At 49.8% G+C, this 12339-nt stretch overlaps 1 protein-coding gene across 1 annotated transcript in view; it reads left to right on the top strand.

Moving 5' to 3' along the window:
- Sctr (secretin receptor) overlaps nucleotides 1-12014 on the top strand; it is a 49346-nt gene extending 37332 nt beyond the window's left edge. The window contains exons 8-13 of the mRNA XM_059280203.1: nucleotides 2872-2932; nucleotides 3490-3559; nucleotides 4462-4553; nucleotides 5552-5678; nucleotides 10404-10445; nucleotides 11621-12014. Of these exons, the coding sequence (XP_059136186.1) occupies nucleotides 2872-2932; nucleotides 3490-3559; nucleotides 4462-4553; nucleotides 5552-5678; nucleotides 10404-10445; nucleotides 11621-11791 (563 nt within the window). The 3' untranslated portion in view covers nucleotides 11792-12014. The remainder of the gene's footprint in view (nucleotides 1-2871; nucleotides 2933-3489; nucleotides 3560-4461; nucleotides 4554-5551; nucleotides 5679-10403; nucleotides 10446-11620) is intronic.
- The last annotated feature ends 325 nt before the right edge of the window (nucleotides 12015-12339 follow it).

The following is a 12339-nucleotide window of genomic DNA, read 5'->3' as shown; positions in this document are numbered from 1 at the left end:
ATTCAGGTTCCTGTGAGTGACTCAAAAGTTTAGAGAGATAATCATGTTTCCTAACTGCTAACTTCATTTGGCTTCTCCCTGGTGCCTTTAAAGATTTTATTTTTTAATTTTGTGTGTGTGTGTGTGTGTGTGTGTGTGTGTGTGTTGCTGTGGCTTTGTGTGTGTAAGTGCAGTACCTGTGGGGGCCAGAAGAGGGCATCAGATCCCCTGGAGCTGGAGTTACAGGCAGTTGTGAGCCAACCAGCTGGGTGCTGGGAACTGAACCGGATCCTCTAAAAGAGCAGCAAGTACTCTTAACCATCAAGTCGTCTCTCCAGCTCCTCTCCCTCCTTTGTGCACTTAATTAACAAATGTCTCTCCGAGGAATGCCCTCCTCTGACTCTTCCGCTTGTCTAAGTCTCCAGGTGCTAGGGGCTCGTCTCTCCGGTAGACCAGAAGAGAGGCGACCAATCAGACTATTTTTACTAATTCTTCCAAATCCTCTGAAAAACCCTTCAGTCTTATTCCCCAAATCATTAAATGCAATAAGGAAATCTCTAAGTTCTTATATGTTTTGTCAACCTGAATTTTGTGTGTAATGTGTGTGTCTATGTGTGTGTGTGTGTATGTAGTGTAGCTTTGGAAAATGTTCCTAGGCTATCTCTTAGATCCTTTCCTCCTGCCCTGGCTTCGGGCTCTGCTGAAACTCTTTAATCACTGATCCATCCTCCCTTGTTCTCAGCTCCTGCTCTGCCTCCCGAGGTTCCGTTGGTCTCTTCTGCCTTCCGGGGATCTTGCGTTATCTTCCAGCTCCTCCACTGACTGTTTATTTTGGAAACCGTGTGTTCGTTTCTCTGCCCTCATTCTTTGTTCTCTGGATGCTCCCGGTTGGCAGCATCCTGCTGTCTCTTGTAGATATAATCTTTCCCGACTCTCTCTGATCTCCTTGGGGTTGTTTTGTTCAAGTTCCTTCTGCTCCCTGCATGGTCTGTTTCCTCTCAGTCCCTTTTCTCTGCTTGTTTTGTTTCTAGCTTTTGATGTAATCTGATGTCCGTCCGTGACCTTGGCTCTCTGTTCGTAGTTAAGAATGAGTCAGTCCAGCGTTGATGGAAAGCCCCATTTCCCCAGGGAAACCAGCCTGGAAGTGGCTACTGTATTGGGGGTCCTCAGCGATTTCTAGGCTTTTTTGAAAAGTTGCATTTATTTGTTTATTATGTACAGGTATGTGTATATGTGTATGTGTGTATGTATGTGTGTGTATGCATGTGTATGTATGTGTGTATGTATATCTGTGTATGTGTGTGTGTGTGTGTTTGTGTGTGTGTTGTGCAGTACATACACATGCCACAGTACAGATGTAGAGGTGAGAGGACAGTTTGTGGGAGTCGGTTCTTCAGTCCGGGGATCAAACTTAGATTATGAGGCTTAGTGGCAAGTACTCTTACCAACAAGCCATCCCAGCAGCCCTATTTCTAGGCCTTTTGTCTAGGGTCATTCAGTTTATTCTGAAAAGCATCCTTTAATGCCTTTGGTTGGAGTCAGGGGAGCAGAGTGAGGCAGAGATTTGCCTCCTAGAGATCTAAAAACATAGTAGCCTGGGCACCTGACCTCTCTCCATCCACTGTATAGACCAGCAAATCCAATAGAATCACTGCATAAACTTCAGTGAAAAACTAAGCAAGCTGGGCACAGTGGTGCTCTCCTGGGGCCTCGGCCACCAGGGAGGCTGTGGCGGGAGTGTGGCTTCCGTCCAGGAGCTGGAGGCCACTGCTAACACCGGGAAACCTGTCTCCCACACAGTGAGATACTAGAGAGCTTGCCCAGCAGGTACAAAGTTCTAGGTTCGGTCTCTAGCACCCAGCATGCTGGTGCTCACCGGTCAGCCCAGCACTCAAGTAGAGGCAAGAAAATCAGGAGTTCAAGGTCATCCTCAGTTACGTATTGAGTTCCAGGCCAGCCTGGGCTAAATGAGATTGTCTCAAAGAAAAAGTAAAGCAAAGCAAACAGCCAGACCTGACGATGTGGGCTCCTGGTGCCAGCTTTTTATATGGCTTCTGGGAACTCAAGTTCAGGAGTTCGTGACCACACAGCCAAGCATTCTCACCCACTGTGCGTCTCCCCAGCCCCAGGGGACAAGGTTTTCATAAGGCAATACTTCAGCAAAGTTAACGGCTTTTCCACCAGCTGGCTCCTCCTCTGTCTACCCCACTCCTCCAGGTATATCCCACCTCAAACCAGGGCCTCACCAAACTGCATCCATATGCTTTCTCTCCCTTCCGGAAGTCCTCAGGAATCTGGCCCAGGTTCCTGAGAGTATTCTAACTCCATGTGGCTCTTAGGTTCCATATGAACCCACTGCAGTTCTTAGGGTGCTGACAGAACCCTGGAAGCATGTGGCTGCATACTAATCTAAGATGCCAAAGGGATTTCCATGGCAATAAAATCTTGTCATCCGCCTGGTACCCAGACAAGGATAAATGTCCACTCACCGTGCCTTGTGTTGACGCAGGAGTTCCTTCTCTCCTACCTGTATTAATCGCTTGTCTCATGGTTGTGGGAAAATATCCTGACAGAGGCAGCTTAAGAAAGGGTTTGTTTGGCTCACAGTTTGAAGGGACAGTCCATCATGGCAGCAGGAGCCTGAAGCAGCTGCTCACATTATATCCACAGTCAGGAAGCAGAGAGAGATGGATGCTCACTTTCTCCTTTCTATTCAGCCCATGGGATAGTGCTGCCCACGTTTGGGGTGGGTCGTCCCACCTCAATTAACCTTACCTAGAGAGTCCCTTGAAGGCACACCCAGAGTCTTGTGTGTTCAGTCATTCTAAACTCTGTCAAGCCGACAGTCAACATCAAACATCATGCTGTGTCTCCCTTTGTTTTGACCGTCAGGTTCTCCGGCCATGTTTGTTGCTTCATGGGCTATCTCCAGGCACTTTCTAGAAGACATCGGGTAAGCTGGTAGGAGGAGGAGAAGCAAGATCCCGGCACAGCATTTACAGCCAGCCTCTGGAGTGGCTGGCTCTGCAGCTAGGCATTCAACCAGCCTCATGCTGCTGGCCCGGGAATGCTTGCCTCGAATGCATGAGGTCCAGAGTTTGATTCCAGCACTGCATTAACTGGATGTAGCAGAGAAGGATAGATATATCCTTAAGATTAAAGAATGTTTTAATTATGTGCATATGTGCAGGTGTGTGCATGTGTGTGTAGATGCCCATGGAAGCCGAAGAGGGCATTGGATCCCTGGGATCTGGAATTACAGGTGGTTGTGAGCTGCTCTACATGGATGCTGGGAACTGAACTCAGGTTCTCTGCAAGAATAGTGTGTGTTCTTAACCACTGAGCCATCTCTCCAGCCCTGAGAGGAACAGACCTTAATGGTGGTGGGCACATGTTGTGATGACGAAAGGCATAAACACAGTCTTCCTTCCAAGGGTTGCCCTGGGAAACATGTCTGCCAGTCAGCCTAGGTCCCCACTCCTAATGATGCCTAAACACTCTCTTCCATAGATGCTGGGACATCAACTCCAACACTTACATCTGGTGGCTTATTCGAGGGCCTGTGATTCTGTCCATCCTGGTGAGTAGCCATCCTCTCCTGAGCTGGGGACAAGTACGGGACACTGGACCAATGAGTAACCCCAGGGTTGGACAGCCTGGAGCTTGAGTTCCTAGCGGGTGCCATGAGGGTAGAAACTGCAGGATCCCAGAGGCTGGCAGACGAACTGTTCCCTAAAGAGTGGCAGGACGGAGTGAGTAAGGCTTGTCGGGAGTCATTCACCTTATCCCTTGAGACACGGTCTCTCACTAGGACCTAGAGCTCATAGATTTGAGAATATCAACTCCCAAATATCCCAAATTTCATCACTCTGGAGACAGAGGCAGGAGAGTTGAGAGTTTGGGGCTTGTCTGAGCTCCGCTGTAGAATGCTGTATTAAAGAGAAAAGTGTGGGCTGGTCCGATGCTCAGTGAGAAAAAGCACCTGCTGTGCACACCTCACCACTGGAGTTCCATCACCAGAATCTGCAGTGGAAGAGATAAGTGGCTACTGCAAGTTAGCCTTTGACGGCCACACGCACGTGTGTGCACATGTGTGGGAGAATGTGTGTGCATGTGGGAGAATGTGTGCAAACACAGATATAATTAAAGTAATAAAATTAAAAAAAAAAAAAGGATCCAACGCTCAGCCAAACCTGCATTCATCAAGATTTACAGGGGACTCCAAGCCCCAAGAGCGAGTGGTCTGGCTGGCAATTGCTTCTTAGACCCATGAGCCACTGAGCTGGGACTCAGGGTGCTTCGCTTCCAGCTGTGGTCTCTGGATTTATGTGTCACCGGAACTCTGGGCTCAGGGATGAACAACCATGATTTGCTGTCCTGGCTGGGGCGTCTTTCCTGTCCCCAGCTCTAGGGGTCAGGGCCAGGACAGAGGACTCAGGAAACAAGACCCCTTTAGCTTGACCTCTGTCTTGTGCTTTACAGATCAATTTCATCTTTTTCATAAACATTCTAAGAATCCTGATGAGAAAACTCAGAAGCCAAGAAACAAGAGGAAATGAAGTGAACCAGTATAAGTAAGTGTAAGGCAAAAAGCTTGGCCTGCTGGGGCAGTCAGCAAGCATCTATTGAGCACCTACTGTTTACTCCACTAGTGCTGAGTACAAAGCCAGGCCTGAGGCATACCTATGGTGTAACTGGGGTGGGCAGGTAGAAATATGCCTGACTATGAAGGCTTGGACACTGTGGGGAGAAAAAACTGAAATCAGACAGGAAGCCTGCAAGCAGAGATCTGACCACCGCAAGCCTGGGAGGCGGGGGAAGTGGGTGGGAGGTGTTGAGATGAGGTGGGGTAGAAAGGGCACAGCAAGGCAGAAAGCTGGTTCTCCACATTTGTTGAGCACAGCAGCACTAGCACAGGCCTCTGGTTTATACGCTAGTCAAGTTGTTGAATGGATATTTATTTAGATGTTACCGATAGAGGTGGGTGGCCGGAAGCACTGAGACTTGGCCATGAGTCTGGCGAGTGTTGCGTCTGGGTGATGAGCATGTGGGGACTGTGGGGACTTTGGGGACTCTGCAAAATAAGTGAAAACATGTTGGAGATGTTATTCTGTCACAGAATACTTGCCTAGAGTGAGTGAGGGTCGAGGTTCAGCACCCAGCACTGCAAAATACACAGATCATAGATAGGTGGGTAGACAGGTAGAGGCCACATAGGTAGTTATATAGATGGATGATACATACAGATACAAACATTCAAAGATGGTAGATAGGTAGGTGATAAACAGTTGATTGGTACATGATAGATAAGCAGGTACATACAAAGGTAATCGACAAATGATAGATAAATCGCTGCTAGGTACACAGACAACAGATGTAGTTAGATAGATAGATAGATAGATAGATAGATAGATAGATAGATGACCCAGAAAAACAAACAAACCCCCAAATTGAAGAAATATCTGGAGACATTGCAGCAAAACTTGAAACAATCAGGCCCTAGATGAGTCGAGCCCTGTGTGAGGAGGGCTTGGGGCAGGTCAGGAGTGGCAGCATGTCCCTGTGTCCCCAGGCGCCTCGCCAAGTCCACCCTCCTGCTGATCCCCCTCTTCGGCATCCACTACATTGTCTTCGCCTTCTCCACAGAGGACGCCATGGAGGTCCGGCTGTTCTTTGAATTGGCCCTGGGCTCCTTCCAGGTAAGTTTTGGGGATTGTGACTCATGAGAGGATTCCTCAGGACTAGAGCAATGGCTCAGTCAGTGGAGCATGGGCATGGAGAGCAGGGGACCCTGAGTTCAGCCCCCAGATCCTACAGAAAACCTGCGTGTGGAGTGCATGCCTGTAATCGCATTGATGCTGAGACAGGACCAGAGGCACAGGGATCCCTGGAGCTCACTACTGAGCTAGCCTAGCTTACTTGGAGAAGTTCCAGGCCAATGAGAGACCCTATGATAAACACAAAGTCAAAGGACACCTAAGACCTCCACATCTATGAACACACATTCACCTGCACACATGTACACACACACACACACACACACACACACACACACACACACACTTTCAATCTCCTTAGAGAGCAATGAGGCTGCAGAGATAGCAAGCCCGAACGTCAGTCTCATACAGTGTCAACCCAGGGGCCACAGCGGGAGGACCTTAGGATACCAACTGATTTTCAGTCTCCAATAGTAAAAGCGTACTGGAAAGGGGGAGGTGGACTCCTGGGAGAAAGAAAGCGGAAATCCACCGAGCATGGCGTACAGAGTGTTACACAACCTTAGCAGGTAGGACATTACCAGCCCCAGTGAGGGGCACACGGTGGAGAGCCACAGGCAGGCAGATGAGCCTCCTCTTCTTACTGCAAAGTCCAGAGGAAACGCCGAAAACCGAGAAACTGGAAACTCGCACCGTCAGCATGTTATTTAAAAATCAGTTAAGGGAGTTCAGGCTGGACTCAAGTCACCGCCAGGAGCAGGAAGTGGGAGTGGGTGGCAAGAGGATGCTGGACGTGTGTGTGTGTGTGTGTGTGTGTGTGTGTGCGCTTGTGAGTGTGCCAGGGGACAGCATTCCTCAGCTACTGCCCACTTGTTTTTTTTTTTTTTTTTGTTTTGTTTTGTTTTTTGTTTTTTGTTTTGTTGTTTGTTTTTTAGATAGGATCTCCCTGGAGCCTGGAACTTCCCAAGTAGGCTAGACCACGCTAGCTGGCCAGCCAGCCCAGAGACCTGCCAATCACTGTCTCCTGAGTGCGCCACACAGCAGATACTTTAGATGGGTTCTGGGTTGGAACTCAGGGCCTGGTGCTTGCCCACTGAGCGGTCTTCTTAGCCCCTGGCTGTTGGGGTTTTCACCAGAATCATTTGACGGGAGGTGGGGGAGGCCACCTACCTCTAATTCACTAAGATGTTGTGAAGTTAGGGCGGCAATAACAAAAAAGGGTGAGAAGATTTCCTAGTTGGAGTCTCAAGCCTCACATTGTTACTTTATTTTTTTGTACGTAGCCATTTCTTTCCAAAAACAACATAAAGTCACTTTCAGCAACAACAGAGGGAGAAAAAATATGTAGATGACTTATCAGTGGAAAAAAATATAAACCTGGTGTTTGGTAGTGTACTTTGTAATCCAAGTACTTGGGAGGAGGTGGGAGTCAAGGTCATCCTTCACTACAGAGCAAGTTTGAGGTCAGCCTGGGTTTGGAGCTTTCCAGAAGCCAAAAGAACAGTTTGTTTCCAGACTTACAGTATTCATTAGACGAAGGCCAGCGGACTTGGCCTGTGGCTTACTGGTAGAGCGTTTGCCCTGCATGCCTGAGACCCTAGTTTCCATCCCCAGTACAATCTGTGCATGCATGTGTTCACACACGTATGTAGACAGAGACATACATATACACATATCAACACATACACACACACATACACCAACACACACACACACGCACACGCACACGCACACACACCAATGAAAGCAAGCCCATTGCCCCAAAAAAGCCTTGTGATCATGCTATAGGGCTTGAGGACATCTATCTCCCAACCCCCACCCATCCCCGCTAGTTTTCCTTGCTAATATTCCCATAGGCAGCAAGACTCTAGCAGAGCCCTCCCAATGGGGAGGGGACCCCTCCTCAAAGTGAGGCCTCCACTCTTCCTTCATCCCTTGGCTTCTGCTCCTGGTAGGCAGAGCTATCACTACTGCTGTGGATTCCAGGGAAGACTCTTCACTGGGGACACAGATCTTGACCTCTCTCCTATTTCAAACCCAACCCCAGGCTGTCCCTTGTACCCTTCTCTGAGAAGCTTCCCTGACCAGGGCCTCTGCCAGCACCCCGTTCCTACTGCACACGTAACAGTGGGTTCACCACGACCCATCCCGTCAGGGGCTTTGAGGTCCAGGCCGTTGGAAGTACTTGGCTTGACCACCAAAGTGGGCAGTGAGCGTTCAGAGATAGGGACTTCCTGTTCCCAGAACTGGGAAGATAAGATTTAAAAAAAACACAAACAAACAAACAAACAAAAAAATAGGAACGCTTTCCTCATGTCCCATGGACTTGCTTATAAATGAGAAGGTCATTAAAAATGTATAAATAGCTGGGCTTGGTGGTCATCCCAGCCCTTGGGAGGCACAGGCCTGGGCTACACTGCAAGTCACAAGCCAGCCAGTGGCTTGTGAGATTCTGTTCCCAAAACAGTGTGTGCATGTTCCTATGTATATAAATACTTTAAATGAAATATGTATATGTACCCATCTATACGTATGTGTATTCATATATAATCATATCAAAGTTTCTTCCACGTACCAAAGTGAAGAGAATAACAGAATGAGCCTGCATCTACCAACCATCCCAGAGAATGTAGCCAGATCCTGTCTCCTAAAAGAAAAGAGATGGGGGCCGTGGGCTGGAGGGATGGTTCAGTGCCTAAGAGTTCTTATTGCTCTTGCAGAGGACTCGAGTTTGGTTCCCAGCATCCTTATCAGGTGGCTCACAGTCTCCTGTAACTAGTTCTGGGGGATCTGATGCTCTCTTCTGGCTCCCACAGATGCCTGAACACATACAGCATACACACATATACACAAATATACATAACTGCATATAGATAAAAACAAATCTCTAAGAAAAAAACATATACACCACCACCACCACCACAACAACAACAACAACAACAACTCACCAGAGTATTCTGGCTTCATATCTCCATGGTAGAACATATGCTTAGCATGCATGGGCCTTGGGTTCAAGTCCTGCCCCCTTCAGAAACAGCCTGGGGAGATTCCTCAGTGGGCAAAGTGCTCATGCTCACTGCTCAAGTCTGAGGGCCTGGGTTAGAACCCCTGACTCACATGTAAAAAGCTGGGGTGGGGGTGCCAGTAACCCAAGTACTGAGGGGCCCGAGACAGGTGGATCCCGGGAGCTCATGAGTCAGCTGTCTGGCCACTAAGAGTCCAAAGAAACCTGTCTTTTAAAAGCTTGCAGAGACCTGATTGAGGATAATGACCGGTGTGGACTGGTTGACTTCAGGCCTTCATCAGTCAGCACATGTGTACTTACACATAAGTGTACCCAAACACACATGCGCACGTACACACACACACACCTCACAAAGCCAATATTCCTGAGCACTTGTAGATATTAAGCCCACCATGGAGGGGTAGGTCCATTGCCCTTTGGGGTCCTTCAATGCGGTAAGTAGCTAAAGGCTAGAGAAGAGAGGCCAGGCCCGCTAAAGTTTTAAGTTGTATGGAAGCCCCTTGGGGGAGGAAGATTATCAGGGAGACAGAGGGCGGGCCTGTGAAGAAGGCGGGATGGTAAGGTGGGCTCTAAGAGAGGGAGGAAGCAGGTTCTCTGTGGATTAGTCACTTTCCCATTGCTGTGATAAAACACCCTGACAGGAACAGTGTAGGGAAAGGAGGCAGGCTTTAATTTGCCTCAGTTCTAGGGTACAGCCCATGATGGTGGAGAAATCTTGGCAGCAGGGCCTGAGGCAGCTGGTGGCACTGTGGTGCTCAGTTGACTTTCTCTCCATTGGACACTTGGGGAGAGTCTTCCTACCTTGATTAATCTAGAAAACCCCTCACAGGCATGCTCAGAGGCTCTCCTCCTAGGTGATTCTAGTCTCCATCAAGTTGACAGTAGCAATCATCACACATCACCCGTGGCTCTGCAGGCATTGCAGACTGACATCCCTAACCCGGGCCGGATGCATGCTGGGACCCGGGGAATGGCATCGGGAAAACAGGAGCTCCCAGAGAAGGTCCAGCTAAACTCCACCCTCCACGTCCGGAGACACAGCCTGGACCCCAGAGCTGCTCCCACTTGTTAGACCTGCACTCACACATGCTTTGCTCTGACCAGATGTCTGTTCTTCAGCAGGAATTGGTCATCTTCCTTGTGAGCCCAGGATCTCCCACTGGGGTGACCCTGGCCCTCACAACGGGCTAGGGGTGATACTTCCGGGGCCTCCTGTCTCTGTTGTCCTGAATGGGCCTCTCTATCAATTCCAGAGACCCGAACCATGCCATTAGTCAGGGTCCAAGTCAGAAGCTCTTCCCTTATCACCGCTGACACGGGAGTTGGGAGGCCATATGCTAGGTAGGCCTCAGGGTCAATAGATACAAGTGACTCCTGTCTGTGTTGAGCAAGGATGTCACATCAGTGTACTGTGGACCCCAAGGTAGGGAATCCCCCCAGGCTAAAAGACCATGAAAGAGAGGGAGAGGTGTGCGTGTGTGCACATACATTCAATGTGCGTGCATGTGTACGTGTGTGTCCGTGTGTGTCCGTGTCCGTGTCCGTGTCCGTGTCCGTGTGTGTGTGTGTGTGTGTGTGTGTGTGTGTGTGTGTGTGCTCGCTCAAGGACAAGGGCAGGAGCAGGTGGGAGGGATCATCAGCTAAGTCTACAACCCATGAACTAACACAGTTCCTTCTGGCAGGGGCTGGTGGTAGCCATCCTTTACTGCTTCCTCAATGGTGAGGTGAGTGTCCTGGGGAACCATGGAATTCCATGACAGGAGCTCCCTGGAGAGAGCAGTGGAAGGGGGTTGGGAAGGGTGCTGGGGCAGTGCTTGGCAGAGTCCCCTGGGAGTATGCTAAGTCACATCTTGGGCAATGTCCCCAGGATAGAGCCAGCAGAAATAGATTCTGTGGGGCTGGGCTGGGCCTGTTAAGTGTTCCTTACCAAACTCTCTGGGTGCTTCTTATCTGTGGGCAAGCTCAGATAAGCCAGAGGAGCCCAGTTCCCACTCAGAACCCAAGTTCCTGATAGTTCTGCTGCTGGGTCTGTGGGTGACCTGGGTCACTTCCGGCCTGGAGCTCAGTCTTCCCCTGAGTGAAGTGGGCCACTTGGAACTGGCCCGGCCTTGCACAGAGACTAAGGTTTCAGGATATGAAGTGCCAGTCATTGACCCTGGTTAAACAGGTACTACGTACAAGCCAAGTGTCTCTGGGGCTGTTGGCCAATCTGTCTGGTTCACACACTTGAATGAGAATATGACCTCAGACGTTTCCCAAAAATCAAACATCAAACCCGAATTCAGAGGTCCGAGTGTTCTCTTGGGAACCACAGAGGAAATGTCTACAGAGCAAACCCTCAGATCCCGGATAGAGAGAGGCGGTTACGGGAGCGAGCATGCAGGTTTGGACACTTGATTCTGCAGTTTATGGAACAAATCTCACACCTTTTCTGAGGAACACAGTGTTAGCAGATGCCAGGTACAGCCCAGCAGGATGCCTCAGCAGGTGAATGGGCGCCGTCCCTAAGCCTGACAGTCTGACTTTGATCCCCAGAACTGATGAGGAAGGAGAGGTCAAGTTGTCCCCTGACCTTCACAAGAATGCCATGGCACGCATGTGTGTTCACACCTGTCTCTACAAATAGATAGATAGATAGATAGATAGATAGATAGATAGATAGATAAAGTAAAAAATAATTTAAAAAAATTAAAGATAGCCTGTACAAGTGCCCCAGGGTAGAGAGGGCTCTCAGTACCTTCTATACATGGGCGGGAAATGGTCAGAGACCTATAGGTGAGGGGACACAGCAGGGCCGTGAGAACAGGAGCACCGGGACTAATCAGTGAGTCAGGTTCTAGGCACAGGCCCGTCCTTCCCTCTCAAGCGATTGCTGCAGCTGACGGCCGGTCTCGGGCAGGTGCAGCTGGAAGTTCAGAAAAAATGGCGCCAGTGGTACCTGCAAGGGTTCCCGCTGCGCCCTGTGGCCCTCAGCAGCTCCTTCAGCCACGCCGCCAGTGGTCCCACCCACAGCACCAAGGCCAGCACCTCGGAGCAGAGCCGGAGCACTCCCAGGGCCAGTGTCATCTGAGGCTGCGGCAAGGCTGGCCGTGGACAAAGCAGGACGCTCAGTAGGACGGCTCTCTCCCTAACAGCCGTTTTGTGTTCCGGTGGCTGAAAGGCCTTCCTCCAGGTCTGAGCTTCCTCAGAGCTAAGCGAGACTGGGTCACCACGGAGCACAGGAAACAGGCCTGTGGTCTGGTCTTTCTTGTTCTTCTGAGAGAGCAAGTCAGGGGCTCCAGAAGAGGCAGGCGAATAAATGACACCCAGAAAACCCTAGTCTGTGTGTATCAATCTTTTACCACCTGGGGAGGAGGTGTGTTCTAGACCACTCCCCAACTTTTCCCTGCAGGAGCAGGGAGCTTCCCTGCCTTCAGATACCAGCTCGCTTTTAAGGACAAGCTCAGAAAACATGAGCAATCAAGACTCTTGGCCTTAGACAGCTCTCGTTTGTCCCCTACAGCAACTCATCTGCCCTAAAGCTGCCTCAGTGCATTGAGGACAGTAGCTAAATTAAGCTGATGAAGTCGTGGGACACCTGAAGCCCCTTTCCTTATCCCTGATGTGGCATGGAGGGCT

The sequence above is a fragment of the Peromyscus eremicus genome, chromosome 15, assembly GCF_949786415.1.
Source record: "Peromyscus eremicus chromosome 15, PerEre_H2_v1, whole genome shotgun sequence".
In the NCBI taxonomy this organism is placed as follows: Eukaryota; Metazoa; Chordata; class Mammalia; order Rodentia; family Cricetidae; genus Peromyscus; species Peromyscus eremicus.
The sequence above is the reverse complement of the archived record's forward strand: the minus strand, read 5'-3'. Positions and strand labels throughout refer to the sequence as shown.